Source organism: Drosophila innubila, assembly GCF_004354385.1.
Source record: "Drosophila innubila isolate TH190305 chromosome 3L unlocalized genomic scaffold, UK_Dinn_1.0 0_D_3L, whole genome shotgun sequence".
Classification (NCBI taxonomy): Eukaryota; Metazoa; Arthropoda; class Insecta; order Diptera; family Drosophilidae; genus Drosophila; species Drosophila innubila.
In genome coordinates this window covers 22,120,960-22,138,811 of record NW_022995376.1, presented here as the reverse complement: position 1 = coordinate 22,138,811, position 17,852 = coordinate 22,120,960, and the positions used below count along the sequence as shown (strand labels likewise).

Below are 17,852 nucleotides of genomic sequence, written 5' to 3'. Positions count from 1 at the left end.
ACAATACCGAAATACACTTGATGTCCAAAAATTGAGTAGCAAAAAACGTCGCGAGTGTTAGATTTTCACAAAGCACAATATTGGTGCTTATTAAATTTTATTGGAATTCATCTTAATCGCATAAATCCAAAAAATTGTAATAGTTTATGCTTAAGAATGAACTACCTTGATGAAATAATAATGCAACGAATGCAAAGCATGCATTTGATGTCGTCACTATCAGTCAAACAATGTTACATAAGTATGAAATAGTATGAGATGGATAATGCCTAGAGGGATTCTAAGATTAATTGTTTTTGTTTAGTTTTGTTTTTCTTAGTTGTCGCTTAAAAGATTTAAATTATGCATGTTGGACGACTACGACTACCAAGGCGGTGGCAGCCACATGTGGAGAAACGGCAACTGCTGCAGTTGATGATGATGATGCTGAGTTGGCGACCAGAATAACAGCCAACATGCTGCACTGCTGAACGTGTTGTAGTTGCAGTTGTAGTTGTATATGGGTAGAAATGGAGGAGCAGTTGTTGCAAATACACCGCCAAAAGCAGACGCTGGCACTCAGCTGCTGCCGTGATAATACAACTCATCTCAGTAAGGCGCATAGCGACGTCCTGGCGGCGATGGACCGCGCATGCCTCGTGACGAGATCATACGCTCATCAAAGGAGTCGCGACTGAAATCCTCATAGCCGTGCGGTGTCGGTGAGCTGCAACATTCAAGGAGTATCATTTAAAATCAACTCCAATTCAATTCAATTTCAATTGCAATTGCTTCTACTCACCCATAACGACTCATGCCGTTGCTGCTTCGCGGTGGCGGAGGTGAACGGCGACTGAATAGTGTATCATATCCACGAGAGACGCTGCAGGAGCGCAGACTGCCGCTCAGCGGTGGGGGGAGCGGCATAGGCTCGCGACGCGATATTGGCGGCGGTGGGAAATCGCGCATACGCGACGACTGATAGCGACGCTCGTACATATCGCGTGAATCCTCGAAGCGACGGTCGTAATAATCATAGTCCTGTGGGGCGTACAAAAAGCAAATTAGAATTCTGTAGTAAACAATTGTTATTTGTGGTCTATTTGTGATGTATATTAGATGATGTGTTTGGAATATTCACGGCGGGTCGACTTAAAGATTTATAATTGAAAGCTATTATTTAATCAGAATGATTAACTCTAGATCAGGGAATTAAACCGAAACAAATATCGGTTCCGGTACGTCCCGAAAGAATTATTTCGGTTCTTTTCTTTCGGTTCAGGTATCAGTACCGGTATAACAAAATTTAAAAACAAAAGTACAATACAAATATTTAAACGAGACAACCCTAACTTAAATTTTAAGTTAATTTTAAATAGAAATCAAATGATATATGTAATGTAAAAAACAAATCAATTAATTTTTTGATGAGTGTACCGAAAGCGTACAAACGTTTCGGTTTTCGGGTTTTAAAAGATAATTTATTTCGGTTACGATTCCGGTACTCAAAATGATACGGTTATTTTCGTTTAACGGCTCCGGTATTTTTTCCTGCTCAAGATATCTACATATTTAAATTATATATCTAAAATATCTGTCGAAGTCACGGAAATTCGTCACTAGAACATTCATTAAATATATTTCACGAAACTGAATGAATCGTTTGCTTAAAAATGAATCTTTTAAGCGACCCGTCGAATAGCCAATTATTGTTTGTAACTGCATTTACCCTAAAGCCGTCCATAATGCGATCACGCAGGAATGGCGGCGGCGGCGGTGGTGGCGGATACGGATCACGACTGTACATGCGATCTCTGTAGCCGCCGGCACTGAGCGGTGGTGGCGGCTCGCGTCCACCAATGCCAGTCCAACGCGGACACTCTTTCGACCAATGACCGGAACGGCCGCAACGATAACACTGCTCCGGATCGCCCATGCCCGGCTTGGGCCGTACACGACTGGTGGAGACCTGAACCTTGAGTGGCTGGCCATCGACAACGCGACCGTTCAACTCCTTGATGGCATCCTGCACATCACCGACACAATCCAAATGGACGAAACCATAATTCCGTACAATGTCACATTCGACGACGGTGCCGTATTTCTGAAATAGTTCACGCACCTCCGGCGCCCGAGTTTTATCCGTCAAATTTCCAACGAAGATTTTCGTTGTCGGCGTATTTGGAACGCGTCGACTCTTGGCGGCCTCGACCTTGATGGCATTATCGCTCAGTACGTAACCGTTCAAATTCTGGATTGCATCGCGACCCTGTTGCTCGGTTTCCATATGCACAAAGCCATAGTTCTTCACCACATCGCATTCGACGACAGTACCGTATTTTTCGAAAAGCGCCCGCAGTTCCGTTGCCTGCGTCTTCTCATCGAGATTACCGATGAACAACTTGAACGTGCCGGCTCCGGGCATCACGGCGACGGTATCGGCTGCGGCGTCGTCCACGGTTCTTGCGTTATATCAATATCTTCGGGGAAGCTTGAGCGTACGCGATTTTTCTTTTTTCTTTATTTGTTTGTTTATCAACTTGACGCGTTCGATATTGACAAATTACTTTTATTTCCACACACAATATACAAAACAAGATGGCGGCGACAGCGACGACGGCGGCGGCGGCTATGCGAAACCGTAGTAATAATGGCAGGACGGCGGTTTCAATATTTGTAAATATTTTTTAAGATCTTAAGACTTCTTACCTGGGCTCTTCTTGTTAACCAACAAAAAAAACTAATTCCCAAATAACTGTATTTGATTTTGTTTAACAACTTAAACGAAAGTCAAACTTTCCAACAAATTTTCAGCAGAGAATGACTTTATGTGTATGCGTTAGAGCTGCTATAATAGTAATTATCGGTAGTAGGGATGTCGAAATATCATTGATATATCGATAGATTTTGTTTGAAGGATATATTATTGGGCGATAGTACATATCAATGCCAATATATTTATGCGATATTATTGTGCAAAGTTTTTAGCCGTTGCTTTTGCCGTTTCCTTAAATTTTTATACAAATGGATACCACAGCATCCAAGCGCAAACCGTGTAATAAAGTAGAAAAATTGAGTGGACCCACAACTAATTTGAAATGGAAGCACGGCGAGTTTCAGTTCGAAACAAGATATGTATTTCATCGATACTACCGATATTTTTAAGTCAAAAATGGCTTATATAAATTTTTTTTATATCGAAATATTTTTGATTTTTATATTATTAAAAATATCAACAGCCCTAATCGATAGAAATTGTGCCACAATCGATATACGTAATATTTATATATTCGATAAAAACGCTGCAGTTTTTTAATGTTTTTTTTTGTTATATTCTAGCAAATGATTTGGGAAATTACGTTCTTTTGTTAATTCTGTAGATTCTAAGAACTGAAGAATTTTAAAAAACGATATGTTCGATTTGACATGATTTCAGGGCTACGCGAATTTCATATTTATCGATATCACTTATCTTAGGGATGCGCAAATATGGTCGTTATACAGCACCATTGGCGCAGAATAGCGCTGGATTAAAAAAGCGGGAAAGATTATTGCAATAATATTATTAAAGTGGCGCAATTATGGAAACTCCAACGGGAAGTGGGCGTTCTAGACGTCCCACACGTACCCCCACTCCAAGTCTCTCGGCACGCAAGAGGCAGCTATTCCGGAGTCGTAGTTCCAAGTTGGATCAAATAGATGACGATAGTGACGTTGAGGACATATTGCTGGGTTTGACTCCATTGAAACCGAGGCACCAACGAGAAAACACTGAAGTCAATAAGCAAACTAACGTTCGAAAGCTATTCCCCAAAAATGCAGTTGAAGATGTTCGAAGCATTTTAAATAGCAGTAGCAGCAGCAGCACAAATAGTTCACCTGAGACAAATAAGGAAAATGAAAAAACTCGGAGACCACATGTCTCTGGTGTAACAACAACAACTGGCTCGGCTGAACAGCTGCCGCATTTATTTACGGCTACAATGCGTATAAATGGCAACAGCAACATAAAGCACAACATCAATTCCCCCCGCTCGACCAAAACTCGAGAGGACTCCAATACGGATACCGATGATAATTCCACAAATGGGCAGCGTCGCAGAGCAGTCAAAAGAGAACACGAAGAAGCGAATGCAGCGGCAATAGTCATTGAATCCTCTCCAGGAACTGACGTAGATGTGGTAACGATCGATTCCTCTCCAGGATCTGACATGGCATCGCCAGAGTGCAAGATACGCAAGACGGAGAAGGAGTGTATACCAACATTTGCGTTTTATTCCCATGCAGCATCTCGGACTGCTTGGCACAGCACGGCAGCTGTGACGTCCAGTGCACGACAACAGGGACACAAGCAGCGCGGTGTTAAGCCTAAAATTACGTCACCTACGTCTCGTTCCAGGCAGGGCATTAACAAGGGAGTGCGCCACAAGATACGGAAGCCACCACGTCCTGCAGTGCCCACTGTCTTGGATGACATCCTGGGCACACTGCGTAATGAAAAGTTGCGCCAGCTGATTACCACAAAACGAGAAGAACGCGCCAAGGTGGAGCAGGTACACGAGATTCTGCGCAGTGCCAAGGATCCCATTAAAATGGCCAAGCCACTGAGCGTCATGACTGCAGGCGATGACAACAACAACAATAATCCGTCAACACAATTGGATTTCTCAGATTTTACAGACGATGATGACTCGCCTAACGAAACAGCGGCGTCTGCTCCTGTTTTAATGGACTTGGATGAGCCGGTAATACCATTGATACGACATGCGGATTCAGTGCACACCTCACCAAAGACAGACCCAAATAACTTGGCCAAGCGCAAGTTCTTCAAGTCCGGACGACGGAGTAGCACCTGCATGGAAGTCCGCATTACGGACAACATTCGCGCCAGTGTGAACCAGGGCAAGATCTTGTTGGTGGAGGCGCCGCCAAAGAAACAGCGACAGGTGCGCGTAAGATCAGCCACGATCTTTTCCGCGGAGCAGGCTACCGTGGACGCCATACTGCGTAATCTTGATGATACCGTGGTGGATGAGATTGTGGAGTCGGAAACAGTGCCACCTGAAGCGTTGGCAACGCCAGCTGTGGAGGCGGAGGCAGTGCAGCAAGATCCATATATAAAGTATCGCAATCAATTACCATATCAGACTGACGATCCCGAAATCATGGAACAGCAATCGGTGCTGCTGGAGTTTCTAATAAGTAATAACATTTGCACGGATGAAAACTTTGAAATTTTCATAGCCGATCCGGAAAATCACAAGGATGAAGCCACACGAATTGTCGATGAGCTGTACATGGTGATCAATGCGGACGTACAGGATGCGGAAGTTCCTGAACACAATAACTTAAAAGAAAAAACGAAATCGGATCCCGTAGGACCACATGGAAAACTCTTTCCCATACAAGATGCGGAAGTTCCTCCCAGCAATAACTCAATAGTCCCAACGAAAACGGATTCCGTAGAACCACAGGGAAAACTTTTTCCCATTTTCACGCAACGCCTTCAACGGGTGCCGGAAAAGTCGACGCGCCGGAAGATGGATGTGTCCGGCCGTTTAATGGCTGCTGCCGCTGGTTCCAATCAGTATCAAATTGATGCTGGCCAAAAGGCTTTTGGAGCTAGACAATGTCAACAGTGTGGCTTGGTTTACACCGTCCATGAGCCGGAGGAGGAGCAATTGCATCGCGAATATCACAATGCTGTCCACGTGTTGCGCTTTAAAGGCTGGATTGACGAAGATATCGTGGCTGTATATCCGGAATGGGGCGCCGATGGTCGTATTATACGCATTAACGAACATGCTCCGGCTGCACGCCTTCAACGTCTCACGGAACTCGTCCAGGTTGTGGACAAGGAACTGGGTTTCTCCTCGTATATTGTACCAAAGACTTTTGTTGCCTACTTTGCGGTGCGCAAACAACAAATTGTGGGTCTATGTTTGGTGCAACCATTAACGCGGGCAAATCGCTTTATTCAAGTGGATGGCATCGATTATTTCAGCGAGGAGACTTTTGAAGCCAGGTGAGTGTATACATGGAAAGTGGAAGTTATGATCTTTACAAGTGTTTTTTTTAACCATTACAGTTGCGGCATTTCACGCATTTGGGTGTCTCCAATGCATCGACGACGAAAAATCGCTAGCCATTTGCTCCAGGCTGTGCAACTTCACACCATTCTCGGCAGTGAAATTTCCCGTGATAAAATTGCATTTAGTGCTCCAACAGATGATGGACGTGCTCTTGCCCGTCACTTTACCCAGAATGATAATTTTCTGGCCTATGACCAGTGAGATGTGTTGGCCAATTGAATTGCTTGCAGCATATTATTCTTCTTAAATTATTATTATGTTTTGAGCCGAGAAAACGTTTTATTAAATAAGTATAGTCTGTTTTCAATCACTTGTAATTATATTTCAAATTAAAAGTGCACAGTAATTAAAATTTGAAAAATAAGCATTAATAATTTGTTTCCCTTTAAAGTATGCAGTAAAAAATCACATTAAGTTTTTCTATTAACAATTGCATTAATAAAATCACATTGTATAGTATTGAAACTTAACGTTAAGGCACACCAAATAAAGTGATCGCTATTTAGTTAATCAGCCAAAAAGTATGCAACTGTATAGCAGCATATTGATCGATAGCTGTTAAGCGTTAGTATCGATACCAACACAGCAATGTAACTTGAAAATCGATAATTTGAACAATTTATGAGCCAGGCTTTGGGCGTTGTATTCATTGCAGCAGTGAAATAATAAATTAAATTGGTATTTATAAACGCATACGTTTTGCTCAAATTCCTAAAGTGTTTATATTTGGAATTGCTATTGTCGCTGACTGATCGCAAATGGTAAGTGTAAGAAATAAAAGTAGTTTATAGAAAAACAACGCCGCATTTGACGCCACGCCCAACGTGACTGACTACAAGAAAAATTTAAGTGTTACTTGGGGTTGAAAGTAACGCGTCGTCATCAACTTTTCTTATTGTTTACATTTATTGCAGACAATACATCGTTGTGTTAGTGTGCAGCAAGAACAGCAAGTGGCTAATCCAGTAAAAGACCAGTTGTAATTACTTGTAATTAAAATATAACAGAAGATCTTGTGGGACTATGTCCACAATCGAAGACGAACGCAAAGCGTATTTAAGTAATCCATATTTCACTGGACACATCTACGGCAGCTTTAAGCCGTTTTATGTGACTATCTCCATTTGCACCGTTGTGCTCCTCTCGATAATTATATTGAATATTATCTTGGGCTGCTGCTCCAAGCATCGTAAATACTGGCAGGACAGGCACACTGGTAACCGCTGGCTGGTTTCCATTTGGTCATCAACGCCCCACAAGCAATCACCATTGGACTTTACTGAGCTCAAGGACGCCTCCTACTTTGATCGTCTCTATGTAAGTTAACAGATCCTTAATGTGCTGAGCTAAACAATATGATGCATTTCGGTTGCTTGCAGCCCACCACACACCAGCAAGTGTTCCCCGACGACGTTGTTATACCCGTGGAAGAGTTGGAGCCCGTACATCTGTCACATCATCAGCAGCGTCCGCCACGCCCTGAGGGTCGTACATTGCACCAACAACGGCAGCGAGAGGAATACGTAGAGCTTCAGAAGCGTGAGAGCGACATCTAAACCATGGCATTATATTTTCTGTATCCCGCCGTTGCTGCTTTGGCACTTTTCGTCATTGGCGTCATAATCATCATGCTCCGCTGGGGTCCGCGTCTCTGCGGACTGCGTCATCATGCGCTCCCCGACAACTATGACATGCGTGAGAAGACCTACGAACATGAGATTAGCTATGCCTGATCTGCCATTGCGAATGCAGCTAATTACTTCTTATACACTGTCCATACCAACTAACCATAGTTATTTTAAGATGCTTTTAGACCTCTACTAACTCTTCACTTTCCCCAAAACATATAATATTCTCGATATCACGAATCTATTTAAACATGTAGTACAAAGTGCCTACCACATTTATTTACGCTATCAATTTTCATATCCATTCTGTGCCTTCAAAATCGAGTCTCATTTATAAATGTTTGCCGTCCAAGTGTCTTTTAGCATAAGAATGTTCCAAATACCCTTTTGGCATACGGAATTTTTAATAATATTTCGATATATATTCGGCTACTATGCATATTAAAAGGAAAAATATTTTATAACTATGCAAACTCTATACATTTGTATTAAAACATTTATACCATTTTGTCCAATAAAAACACAATTTTAATACGATAAAAAATAAAACATCAAAAGATTCGTATACAAAAAATTTTTCAATGAATGGTTAAAAACTATAGTAAATACTTAAAGAAGTGGCACAGCTCTTAGCTTACAACTGACCACTATGAATGAAAACTTAATCAATCAAATTCGTTATGAATTTTGATATGAAGTACCTAATGTAAAAGTATATACTTTATGGTTGGTAATGATAATTGACGACAAGATCTCGTACTTTTGCTCAACACTCAGTAAGTTGGAGACACCCGGTCCAGAACAGAAATCATACGCAGTCATCGATTTAAATTGGATAGTTTTCAGTAGTTTAGCTACGTACTCTTCCCTTTTTTGTTGCTCTCGTTCGCTTTGGTCCTTTTCAGTTGTGTCCGAAGGTGCCTCGCTAGATGTCTCAACTTTGTTTTCATTTTCATCCATGTTTTCGGCAAGTTTCTCAGTTTTCTCATCCACGACCCCACTGTGAAGTTCGTCCGTCATTTGTTTCTTTGAAGAATCTTCAATTTGGCTGGCGTTGAGGGTACTATTTGCTGATGGCGGTTCTGAGCTTGGAACCAATCCTTGTATTTTGCAGTATCGGTCGATTGTATGAAAACGAATCTTATCGCTAACGCAACCATGAAAGTAATCAATAAAATTTCTAAACATATCCGAGCTAAGATCGAACACAGCAGCCGTGTTAATGTATACCAATGGATTCGCAAGCAATTTCTAAATATTAAAAATTATTTATTATCTATATTTCTATTGATATATGTAAGTACATACCGATCGAATGGCCTTAATCAGATCATCATCTTCAAGTTGGTGAGCATATTCAAACAGATCAATTGTTACATCCGGATCCAAGCCATTGGCTACTCGTCGCTGGATCGCATTTAAACATTTATTGGTCATAAAGGGTACCATAAATTTCTTGCTCAGATATATCAACGCTTGCAATGACTGCAGATCATATGTATCCAGGCGCTGATTGTCGTGCCAATACAGATAGGAAATGAATTTCTGAAAATCAGGTCCTGACACATCGTTTAGCACAATATTATCCGGCGTGCTTGCTTCCTCAAAGTCGCCATCAAACATGCGCTCAAACACCGGCGAGACGCTTAATAACATAGTGTTTATATAAGTTATAAATGTGTCTAATAAGATAAGTCGAAATATATATACACTTACCTCATAAGCACAAATTTATGGCATTTTAAAACGACCTTTTGGCCGTCGTCGTCATAGACGACGAAGCTGCAATCGGATAAATGGCCGGTTCTTAGCAAATATTTCATGCGTTCTTGTGGTCTATAAATTAAAACAATGTATAATTATGTATATTTATTTGCAAGCTAGTTCTCACCTAAGATCCTGCCAATTTGAGTCGGAGTTTTCCATTTTTTTAATAGACATAATAAAAGATCGCAGCAAGAAAGCGCGTTTCAACAAACAAAAGATGCTTTTCAATCGCGCAAAATGAAGATTGCAGTGTTGCAAAGCGCTCATATATAGGTATAGTCAGCTGATTGCTGTTGTTGCTGTTCAAATTCAATATTAAATTAAGCACCCACCTGCTTTCACAATGATTATATTTATAAACATTTGGATCAGCATTGGAATCGGCCTACTGCCGTTTGTCCAGTCAGCTGCTATAAGCGAGTGTCCTTCCCGCAGTGTAACACAGGTGCGGCGAGAAGTGGAAGCGGCGGGCGAAGTTTCGTTGCTGTTTTACTACGTGTCGTGGTCGAGCGATGCCAGACAGGCTCGTTTGGTGTACGATGGCGTGGCTCATTACTACAAGGATTTCGCGTCCTTTGGCGCCATCGATTGCTGGCATCTGCAGTGCAACTGCACCCGCACTCATCGACAACTGCCCGGGATGGCGGTTAACGGTGGCTATCCGGATAAGTGGCCCACTCTAATGGTGAACTATGGACGCCACCTAAGACTACAGTATCAGGGAGCATGGCATTTTGAGGATCTCACACGGTTCATGAACAATCTCATACAGCCCATTGACCGGGTGCACAGTACTGCGGAGCTGGGTGCCCTTTGGAAGTTGTCAGATGCCGTTGTTCTGGCATTGTTGGACTCTGCAGATGGTTTAGCCTATAAGCGGTTCGTTGCAACCGCGCTACATTGGTTGGAATTCGATCCGGAGCGTAATGTACGCTTTGCGGTCACATTTGGACCCAGTGCGAAGCAGATGTTCAAAGTGCAGCATGTCTCACTTCCCCAATTGGTGGTCATAGACAGTCGCCATGGCCTGCACAGCTACAACGAGTCGAACAGCTGGCATCCCATGGATATTTTGCATTGGCTGCGACCCAAGGTCAATCCCCTGATGGCGGCTGGCTATGGAACACCCGTGAAAATCGCCCTAAAGGCACGACATATGCCTGTCCTGGCCATGGGAATTCGGATGCACCAGCATCAGTCGGCAATGCCTCTGGTTATAAGCGATGAACTGTCACGCAAAGAGAATGCCGACTGTGAGGATTACTGGCAACAGGATGTGCAGGATGGCAGGGGAACACATGAATGGTCACTCATGCAAGTACCACCGGAACTGTACGGAGGTGTGAAGACACCGGATGAGTTGAATAAACACTGCTATCTCCCAATAAAAGTGAATACAGTGACGTTGGCCAATTATTATCGCTACAATGGTTACCTGAATTATCTGTGGTCTCACTACACTTACGGGAGTCATGTGAAGACGGAGTCCAGCAAACTGTTGGCACTGCACACCCGGTATCGTTGTTTGGCACACACACATGCCCAACATGGCACACCGGCACTGAAGATTGGCATTGCCAAACTGGTCACTAAGTACAGCCAGTTGATGTGGCAGCATTCGGCGGAGCAACCCTCTCAGAACCGTTCACTGGCTGTTGTGCTATTTGATGCTTCCAAATACCGGGATTTTCTGCACCAACTGGGCATCGATCACAGTCATAGCCATGGCCATAAGAGAGACACATCTGCAGTACAGGTTTTCATTGTGGATGCAGCGGCAGAGGCAATCCACGTCATGTCACAGCAACAGCCGTTCTCCTACCGCGGATTAAAGGAATTCATCAAGCAGTTCTATGCCCGCCAATTGCCTCGAATGCAAAAGAATTCAATGCTCTCCACAGCTCTTCTTCCTCAAGATGCATCCTATGTACACAGCTACAATCGTCAGTTGCTCCTACAGGCATTGCAACGTTACAATGCCACCAATGTTGTGTTCATGTATCGACCGGATTGTGCACTCTCCGCCGTAATGTCACAGGCACTGATGCAGGTGGCAGCTTTACTCCGAAGTTCCGATCTGCATTTTATGCGCTTCGATAGTCGGGCCAACGATTTGCCCTGGGAGCTTTCAATGCCGGCTACTCCAGCCCTACTCGTATTTCCTCAATCCCGGCCAACAGAGTCTGTGGTATTTCCTATTGATGTTCGAGCGGACACTGCAAATATAATGTCCTTTATACTTGCCCAGTTGGAGCCGGAACAGCAGCTGCGCCTCGTTTTATCCAGCTGTCGACGGCGGATGCAACATGCTCGCAGTTGCTTGGACTTTGCCGGAAAATTGGTACTCCAACACGTCAGCCAATATTTGAAATACTGGGAAGTCTTTGTAAAGGAGCGCGATTCAATATTGTCGCAGCTCAAGCAATTTAATGAGATGCACTTGGCCATCGAAAGTAGCATTAAATTATAGTTTTTTTGTAAAGCAATCTTACTAAAATATTGACTATTAGTTAGTTAGCTTGTAAAACATGTTCGGTAAATTTTTACCAATAGCTCATTTAACTGATATAAAATTATTTAAGCCAAAATTAATTTATCTAATTGTTGATCGATAATAAGTGTAGATTAAGCTATTAGAAAATTCTCAAAGTAACGTAATTTCTGATGGTTGTTTGACATTAATTGAAGAAATATTTGCATATCATCGGTTAGCAAATATAACTATTTTTCCATAAACACTGAAGAGAAAATAACATAATTTGAAAATGGGTTTAAGTCCGCGAACCAAGCCTGCCAGCTCGTTGTTTTTTTTTTTACGACATTACTATAAAATTAAGTTGGCAGCACTACACTACATTTGTAAATATCGCTCTCAAGATGTCTCGGAGTTCGGGTAAACTAAATATCATAGATCAAAACACATATCAGGATCTGAAACATGAGCATAAAGACTCAGCGCCAAGGATTCTACGCAGTTCTAAATATAAGAATAAGCACAAAAAAGAGCAACAATGTAGCCTATTCGATTTTCTTATTGTGCCCCGCAAGAAACAAAAACATATAAACCGAAAGAAACGCCCAAACCTGATCATAGCAAGAAACTCCTTAGCTTTTCATCCCAAACGCAAGGGAAAAACGCGTTTAAATCCAAAGCATCGTGTTACTCGCCTAAAACGCATTATTCGAAGCTTTCGACAACTGAAACTGCGTTCTACACAGGACGAAAATGTTGTGGAAACTGTGGAACAGACATGTGGATCGCATTCCGAGCAGTTGCCAGCGAAAATGGAGATCAGATCGACAGATCCAGAATTAGATTGTGTAAGGCAGGAGCAGACTATAAATCACTTGTCGCCAGCGCATCAATTACATTCCCGTCGATTTAGAAGGTAAGCAGCTGCTTGAAAAATCTAGTTAAGCATACTCTGCAATTAATTTTCAGCTATTGTGATAACTGCACAACGAAAAGTCTGAAAGAGTTGACGACTCAGCTGTTAAGCGACTTGGAACGCTTTCAGAAACGTGCCTACTCCAACAACGAAATCAAGGCACGGGCGCATCCTCGTCTTGTGGTCGGCTTTCGAGAGGCTTTGTCGAGGCTGCGCATTAATAAAGTGAAGCTGCTGATCCTGGCACCTGACTGTGAAGCCTGCTCCGGAGAAGGTGAGTAACATAAGCTCGAACTAAGAGAAGTTGCTAAGCATTTAAACTGCAATCTTACCAGGTGGCCTGGATGACACAATCGAGGAACTAAAGTCAGTCTGTCAGCAACAAGAGGTGCCTTATTGCTTCTCCCTAATGCGACGGGAGTTGGCCTATGCACTGCGTAAGCGAGCGCAGATCTCTTGTGTAGCTGTCTTGGACTTTGATGGCGCCAATGAAACCTACAAGCAACTGCTCCATGAACTAAATGAAGCAAGAGTTCTCTACAAAGAGTTGACTGCATCGTGACATATTTATTTCGTGTCAAATACGGGCATTTAAGAGTGTTTAGTGCAAAAGTGTGCCTTGATATTTCCAAAAATTCATAATTAGATTCATTAATTAATTGGTGTCATCTTTGTAGTGGTCACCAGATCGTAAAGTGTGGAGCTAATGTTGTCCATTTCAGTGGCAGCGCCCACTAATCCAGCCGTGTCATTGAAACTATTAAACGACTGTATTGCATCTTTAGCCTGTTGTGCCGCTAAATTGAACTGTATGAGAATAATCAGGTAGCTAGTGATGCCTCCACTAACGCCATACAACGTTTCCATGTCCAGGGTGAAGAAGCCACAGGCAGAAAAGTCCACGGAATGATTGAGCAGTTTCAGCGATAAATGATTCACAATCTCGTAGAGCAAATTGTCATCAGCAACAACACCGCACTTGTGCAAACTAATCCCAGTGCGCTTTGAAGCCAACGAGGTTTTCCAGCTCAGATAAATCAAATAGATGCATTTTCCCGACGTGTACACCAGTACAATGACCGTGATGAATGGATTTTTGGCGGAGCGAAACAAGGAGGGTATCGATTGCGACTGAGTCGCGCAATATAGAAAATACAGTTGGGCCGTAAAGATTAGGAAACCGTATGCCATTAGCGATAGAATAGGATAACTCCATAGTCCATTCATTGCCTTGCCAATCTCACAGATCTCATCGTGCACTTGGCATAGATTGTTTAGCTTCTCCTCCACCTTGGTCGCATTGCTCAATTCGCTCTCGTGCGCCACATTTATTATTGGATTGGAATTAATCTGGTGTGGTTTGCGCGGTGTTGGAATTATGGTTTCTCCAAAAGAGTTCAGCGAGTGGGCAACTAATACAAATAATTTGAATAAATGGATAAATGAAATTATCAGTTATAATTTTTAAATTAATAAATTGCTTGTATATTTAAAAAAAAAAATTTTTTTTCTTAACTCTTATGTTTCAATCTAAACAAAATTAAAAATTTTAATTAACTTTCAACTGGTATTTAGAAATTATAGAATAACACCTATTAAAGTTTTAGATTCATTTTTTAATTTAGTGTAAGGGTCTAAATTAATTTTTATGATATAAATGAGAAAATAAACAGATTACCCTGTTTTCAGAATATCCATCAATTTAAAGTATATCTAAGATTACTTACTTGGTGCTACCCTATTTCTATTTTTGCTGCCGGAGCCTCTAAGTGAGCCCACGTCGATGCCTCCCAGCTCCTTGTACAAATACTCGAGGTTGCTATCATATTGTGGTGGCTGCGACTCATTACTGTCCGCTGTCCGAATCTGATTACCAGGGGCAGCACTATTATCATCTCCAGTTAGCCAGGCCTTGTACTTTTCGTGCTCCAACACGAGATCCTCCAACGTGTCATTTATGGCCTCAAAGCGTTCCTTAAGCGCATATAGCGATACTGCGAACCAAATCTTGTCTAGTGTATTAATAAATGTGGGAACTGCCGAGACAATCCACAACAGTGACAACCACTGGGTATAGTCCACTAGGATAATGTATGTCGCAATCAGTATAGAAATCTCAAAAATAAATGTCAATACGAGCATTATACGAATGCGTCTGGAAATGCAACTGTTGTCCACTCGGCACTTCTCCTGGTTGAGACGTTCGTCCACCAAGCGTATTCTTTCATAGAGATCTCCCAGCTTTCCTTGATTAAACAGTGCAGTGAGCTGATCCGTGGCCATCATAATCAACCCAATATAGGTCAAAAACAGTCCAATTACGAATGTCAAAGTACCTGACATTATGCATTATCAAATCAATTGAAAAAAAAATCTAATAAATTTACTCTCAGGTTACACTCACTCTGTGATGCCTTAAGAGTGCGATCCTCTTCGCCGAACGAATAAATAAGTAGATTATAGAGGACCACATAAATGATCAAAATACCGAGCATATAAAACATGCCATTGCGCGACTTTTCTAGCACATTCTTTTGGCGAAACTTGTCCAGATCCTGTGGCAATACACCAACCAATTTTGATATGAAGAAAAGCTGTTGAAATTGGAGCAGCAACGGCTGCACGAACGGAGTTGCCTGAGACATGCTTCGTAGTGGCCAAAACGAATGCAAATGCGCACTCAGTTGACCATTTGAATTTGAGCCGCTTTAGCACTTTAACTAATTAAATTGGTTTGTTGGTTGATTAAATTGCTTCACAAATCGATACAATCAACGTAAGCAATCGTTAATGTCCGAGTATATTTTGTTAATGGATAAGAAATATTATAAAGCAAATACAAGTATTTCGTTTTTTAAATCATCTTCACTTTTGTTTATTAACGCTACGCATTAAATATTTAAACATGAACTCAAAATAAGTATTACAACATTAATACTTGTAATATACACATGACTGGGCTAATTTTTATATAATAAATACATTACAACGTACAACAAATTGAATGAATGAGAAATTTTATTTTAGATGTTGTTTAGGATTTGTTATAGATTTGCATGGTTTTCAGGTGTACCAAACATTTGTTTGTTGTAATTTGTGAGCTATAATTTAAAACCAAAAGATTAACACGGCTATTTCTTTTTAAATTTGAAAAAATTATGACATAATATTAACCATTTCACAAAATTATGGATCTTTTTACTTCCTCTTACGACGGTCAGCCTGTTTTTGCTCCTCCTGAAAGTAAAATAAAATGTTAAATGTGTTAATTAATAATTATTCAAGGTCATAAATATAATTTCACAAATAGCAAGCTGAATACGAGCATAACATGACATTGATTTAATTTTTCGTATGCCTGGAAATAAATATACTTGCTACAAACAATTAATTAAAATATAATATAATCGAAAAAGCTGTATCATTTAGATCATTGTGAAAGTATACTTATTCCCTTGTCTGTACGAAAAATAAGGTATACACTTTAAGCGGCATACCGTTGACTTGATTAAATTGCTTAAATTAAGCTATTGTTTGCTATATACAAGGTGGTTCAATGTTATTCTTTGATTGCTTGAAATTGTTCTTTGAGCTACTTTTAAACCATAAAACTCTTCAGCTGTAAAACAGGGCACAATATTGAACAAAAAAAAGCAATGCAATCACCGCCTTAAATGGATGAATTGGTTTTCCAAGCTCACCTTTTGCGTTAGAATAATAAGCAAACGGCGGAACATGCTCAGAACGTCAAAGAATAGATCCAAGGCATGCTGGACCACATCGCGGTTGCCCATGCGACACTTCTCCACAATATTTTGTGTGTCGTAAACAATAAACGCGGCCATGACAAAAACGCCAACGTACAGTTGAGTCTAAAAGGAAAACCAGATAAGATTAGATGAGACAATAGAGTATCTCTTATTGATAGGGTTATAGTTACTTACAATCTGGACAAAGTATGATTTGAATATCATGTTGAAGAGACTCAACAGTGCCATGCAGTTGATAACGCTAACCAGCATTCCGCCCAAGTACAAATATTTGCCCTGTTCGGCCAATAGAGCGGCTAATGACAATGATCCAAAGGTCACGAAAGTGCCGGTGAGTGCAGTTAGTATAATTGCCGGATTTATGCTGACTATGTATCCTAATAGGGGACCCAGAGTCTGTCCAGAGCAAAAACCAAAGGCATAGAGCATTCCCAAGCGAGTGTAATAGTTCTTGCCATCATCCTTATAGAAGTGCAGACCAAGAACCAGCACCAATGATGCAATCGCTGCTAGCATGCCCAAATCAAACATATTCTGCATTTGAAGAAGAGCTCCGACTGCCGCAGCAGCCGTAGTGCTCGCCAGCACCATATACACCTTGGACAAGTGCTGACGTACGTAGGGCTCACTGTAAAATTCAATGGAATCCACATTAGTTTATCTGTATAAGTATGTGTGTGGATTCTTTTCAAGGACTATTGATTTCGATACGACCAACTGTTGATGTGGCTCAATACCAAAACAACACGTCAGCCTCAACATGACGCACAGGTGCCTTCCTTCAGGTCATGCTAATTAATTAACAGAACAATGCGACTTTGCACTTGTTGTTGACTGACCCAAAGCTTATTTATATTATTATGTTGTGCATACTCACTATCGCTCTCCGATGCCATTTACGAATCGTTGGAAACGATCGTTTAAGTTTTGTGCTGTATCCGCCATAATGTATCCTTGTTACCCACTTGATGACTAGCTTTAGTTGTTTATATTTTTATTAGCGAACGGAGGAGTTAAAACTGTGAACTGTAACTATCTGCTCTTGATAATCAAAGTGATTGATTTTACGACGTTTACTACGTTGTTTTTCTATTTGTCACTTTGTATTTCACCTTTCTTAGGTAGATTGCAATACTAGTTCATGAGTGAGTGAACAAAAATGAATTCGTCTTTGAAATGAGTGAGTGAGCTTGCTCATTTGCGTTTGTTAAGTTTTGCTCAATTGTT

General features: G+C 41.3%; 9 protein-coding genes across 10 annotated transcripts; 5 read left to right on the top strand and 4 right to left on the bottom strand.

The window, feature by feature from the left end:
• Positions 1–57: 57 nt before the first annotated feature.
• Positions 58–2,828, bottom strand: LOC117788661 (RNA-binding protein lark). The gene is made up of 4 exons (XM_034627493.1): positions 2,689–2,828; positions 1,709–2,608; positions 782–1,020; positions 58–706 (listed from the first exon to the last, which is right to left on the bottom strand). The coding sequence occupies exons 2-4, from the start codon at positions 2,402–2,404 to the stop codon at positions 589–591; spliced, it is 1,053 nt and encodes a 350-aa protein (XP_034483384.1). The 5' UTR covers positions 2,405–2,608; positions 2,689–2,828; the 3' UTR covers positions 58–588.
• Positions 2,829–3,487: 659 nt separating this feature from the next.
• LOC117788656 (N-acetyltransferase eco) lies at positions 3,488–6,435 on the top strand. The gene is made up of 2 exons (XM_034627487.1): positions 3,488–6,004; positions 6,068–6,435. The coding sequence occupies exons 1-2, from the start codon at positions 3,561–3,563 to the stop codon at positions 6,270–6,272; spliced, it is 2,649 nt and encodes an 882-aa protein (XP_034483378.1). The 5' UTR covers positions 3,488–3,560; the 3' UTR covers positions 6,273–6,435.
• A 259-nt stretch (positions 6,436–6,694) lies between these two features.
• LOC117788664 lies at positions 6,695–7,652 on the top strand. Its single transcript, XM_034627498.1, has 3 exons — positions 6,695–6,832; positions 6,986–7,388; positions 7,451–7,652. Exons 2-3 carry the CDS (start codon positions 7,095–7,097, stop codon positions 7,625–7,627), a joined length of 471 nt encoding a protein of 156 aa, XP_034483389.1. The 5' UTR covers positions 6,695–6,832; positions 6,986–7,094; the 3' UTR covers positions 7,628–7,652.
• LOC117788665 lies at positions 7,604–8,094 on the top strand. The gene has a single exon (XM_034627499.1). The coding sequence runs from the start codon at positions 7,631–7,633 to the stop codon at positions 7,802–7,804; it is 174 nt and encodes a 57-aa protein (XP_034483390.1). The 5' UTR covers positions 7,604–7,630; the 3' UTR covers positions 7,805–8,094.
• Positions 8,095–8,259: 165 nt separating this feature from the next.
• Positions 8,260–9,727, bottom strand: LOC117788660. Its single transcript, XM_034627492.1, has 4 exons — positions 9,591–9,727; positions 9,416–9,535; positions 9,008–9,344; positions 8,260–8,950 (listed from the first exon to the last, which is right to left on the bottom strand). The coding sequence occupies exons 1-4, from the start codon at positions 9,638–9,640 to the stop codon at positions 8,378–8,380; spliced, it is 1,080 nt and encodes a 359-aa protein (XP_034483383.1). The 5' UTR covers positions 9,641–9,727; the 3' UTR covers positions 8,260–8,377.
• Positions 9,728–9,774: 47 nt separating this feature from the next.
• On the top strand, positions 9,775–12,142 carry LOC117786532. The gene has a single exon (XM_034624844.1). It carries the CDS (start codon positions 9,810–9,812, stop codon positions 11,934–11,936), a length of 2,127 nt encoding a protein of 708 aa, XP_034480735.1. The 5' UTR covers positions 9,775–9,809; the 3' UTR covers positions 11,937–12,142.
• A 142-nt stretch (positions 12,143–12,284) lies between these two features.
• On the top strand, positions 12,285–14,308 carry LOC117786533 (selenocysteine insertion sequence-binding protein 2). Its single transcript, XM_034624845.1, has 4 exons — positions 12,285–12,855; positions 12,909–13,129; positions 13,191–14,037; positions 14,102–14,308. Exons 1-3 carry the CDS (start codon positions 12,344–12,346, stop codon positions 13,415–13,417), a joined length of 960 nt encoding a protein of 319 aa, XP_034480736.1. The 5' UTR covers positions 12,285–12,343; the 3' UTR covers positions 13,418–14,037; positions 14,102–14,308.
• On the bottom strand, positions 13,394–15,572 carry LOC117786535 (gustatory receptor for bitter taste 66a). The gene is made up of 3 exons (XM_034624848.1): positions 15,260–15,572; positions 14,583–15,191; positions 13,394–14,267 (listed from the first exon to the last, which is right to left on the bottom strand). The coding sequence occupies exons 1-3, from the start codon at positions 15,498–15,500 to the stop codon at positions 13,507–13,509; spliced, it is 1,611 nt and encodes a 536-aa protein (XP_034480739.1). The 5' UTR covers positions 15,501–15,572; the 3' UTR covers positions 13,394–13,506.
• Positions 15,573–15,712: 140 nt separating this feature from the next.
• Positions 15,713–17,781, bottom strand: LOC117786534 (bax inhibitor 1). 2 transcript variants are annotated; one of them, XR_004617637.1, is made up of 5 exons: positions 17,503–17,781; positions 16,800–17,253; positions 16,557–16,727; positions 16,353–16,474; positions 15,713–16,092 (listed from the first exon to the last, which is right to left on the bottom strand). XR_004617637.1 is itself a non-coding variant. In XM_034624846.1 (4 exons), exons 1-4 carry the CDS (start codon positions 17,568–17,570, stop codon positions 16,054–16,056), a joined length of 732 nt encoding a protein of 243 aa, XP_034480737.1. In that variant the 5' UTR covers positions 17,571–17,776; the 3' UTR covers positions 15,713–16,053. The 2 variants fall into 2 exon arrangements, 1 of the variants encoding a protein (XP_034480737.1); XM_034624846.1 differs by lacking the exon at positions 16,353–16,474 and having other exon boundaries at positions 17,503–17,776.
• Positions 17,782–17,852: the final 71 nt, after the last annotated feature.

Bases quoted from the DNA above. Each gene is read 5' to 3' on its own strand.
- LOC117788661 (XM_034627493.1), bottom strand. From the start codon at position 2,404: ATGCCCGGAGCCGGCACGTTCAAGTTGTTCATCGGTAATCTCGATGAG. The intron at 1,021-1,708 runs GTAAATGCAGTT...TACGCCCCACAG, and splicing joins GCATTATGGACGGCTTTAGG to GACTATGATTATTACGACCG. The intron at 707-781 runs GTGAGTAGAAGC...TGAATGTTGCAG, and splicing joins AACGGCATGAGTCGTTATGG to CTCACCGACACCGCACGGCT.
- LOC117788656 (XM_034627487.1), top strand. From the start codon at position 3,561: ATGGAAACTCCAACGGGAAGTGGGCGTTCTAGACGTCCCACACGTACC. The intron at 6,005-6,067 runs GTGAGTGTATAC...TAACCATTACAG, and splicing joins GAGGAGACTTTTGAAGCCAG to TTGCGGCATTTCACGCATTT.
- LOC117788664 (XM_034627498.1), top strand. From the start codon at position 7,095: ATGTCCACAATCGAAGACGAACGCAAAGCGTATTTAAGTAATCCATAT. The intron at 7,389-7,450 runs GTAAGTTAACAG...GGTTGCTTGCAG, and splicing joins CCTACTTTGATCGTCTCTAT to CCCACCACACACCAGCAAGT.
- LOC117788665 (XM_034627499.1), top strand. From the start codon at position 7,631: ATGGCATTATATTTTCTGTATCCCGCCGTTGCTGCTTTGGCACTTTTC.
- LOC117788660 (XM_034627492.1), bottom strand. From the start codon at position 9,640: ATGTCTATTAAAAAAATGGAAAACTCCGACTCAAATTGGCAGGATCTT. The intron at 9,536-9,590 runs GTGAGAACTAGC...TTTAATTTATAG, and splicing joins TCAAATTGGCAGGATCTTAG to ACCACAAGAACGCATGAAAT. The intron at 9,345-9,415 runs GTAAGTGTATAT...TATGTTATTAAG, and splicing joins CATAAATTTGTGCTTATGAG to CGTCTCGCCGGTGTTTGAGC.
- LOC117786532 (XM_034624844.1), top strand. From the start codon at position 9,810: ATGATTATATTTATAAACATTTGGATCAGCATTGGAATCGGCCTACTG.
- LOC117786533 (XM_034624845.1), top strand. From the start codon at position 12,344: ATGTCTCGGAGTTCGGGTAAACTAAATATCATAGATCAAAACACATAT. The intron at 12,856-12,908 runs GTAAGCAGCTGC...ATTAATTTTCAG, and splicing joins CATTCCCGTCGATTTAGAAG to CTATTGTGATAACTGCACAA. The intron at 13,130-13,190 runs GTGAGTAACATA...CAATCTTACCAG, and splicing joins TGAAGCCTGCTCCGGAGAAG to GTGGCCTGGATGACACAATC.
- LOC117786535 (XM_034624848.1), bottom strand. From the start codon at position 15,500: ATGTCTCAGGCAACTCCGTTCGTGCAGCCGTTGCTGCTCCAATTTCAA. The intron at 15,192-15,259 runs GTGAGTGTAACC...GCATAATGTCAG, and splicing joins CACTCTTAAGGCATCACAGA to GTACTTTGACATTCGTAATT. The intron at 14,268-14,582 runs GTAAGTAATCTT...TATTTGTATTAG, and splicing joins TAGAAATAGGGTAGCACCAA to TTGCCCACTCGCTGAACTCT.
- LOC117786534 (XM_034624846.1), bottom strand. From the start codon at position 17,570: ATGGCGGATACAGCACAAAACTTAAACGATCGTTTCCAACGATTCGTA. The intron at 17,254-17,502 runs GTGAGTATGCAC...TGAATTTTACAG, and splicing joins AATGGCATCGGAGAGCGATA to TGAGCCCTACGTACGTCAGC. The intron at 16,093-16,556 runs GTGAGCTTGGAA...TTTTACTTTCAG, and splicing joins TTATTATTCTAACGCAAAAG to GAGGAGCAAAAACAGGCTGA.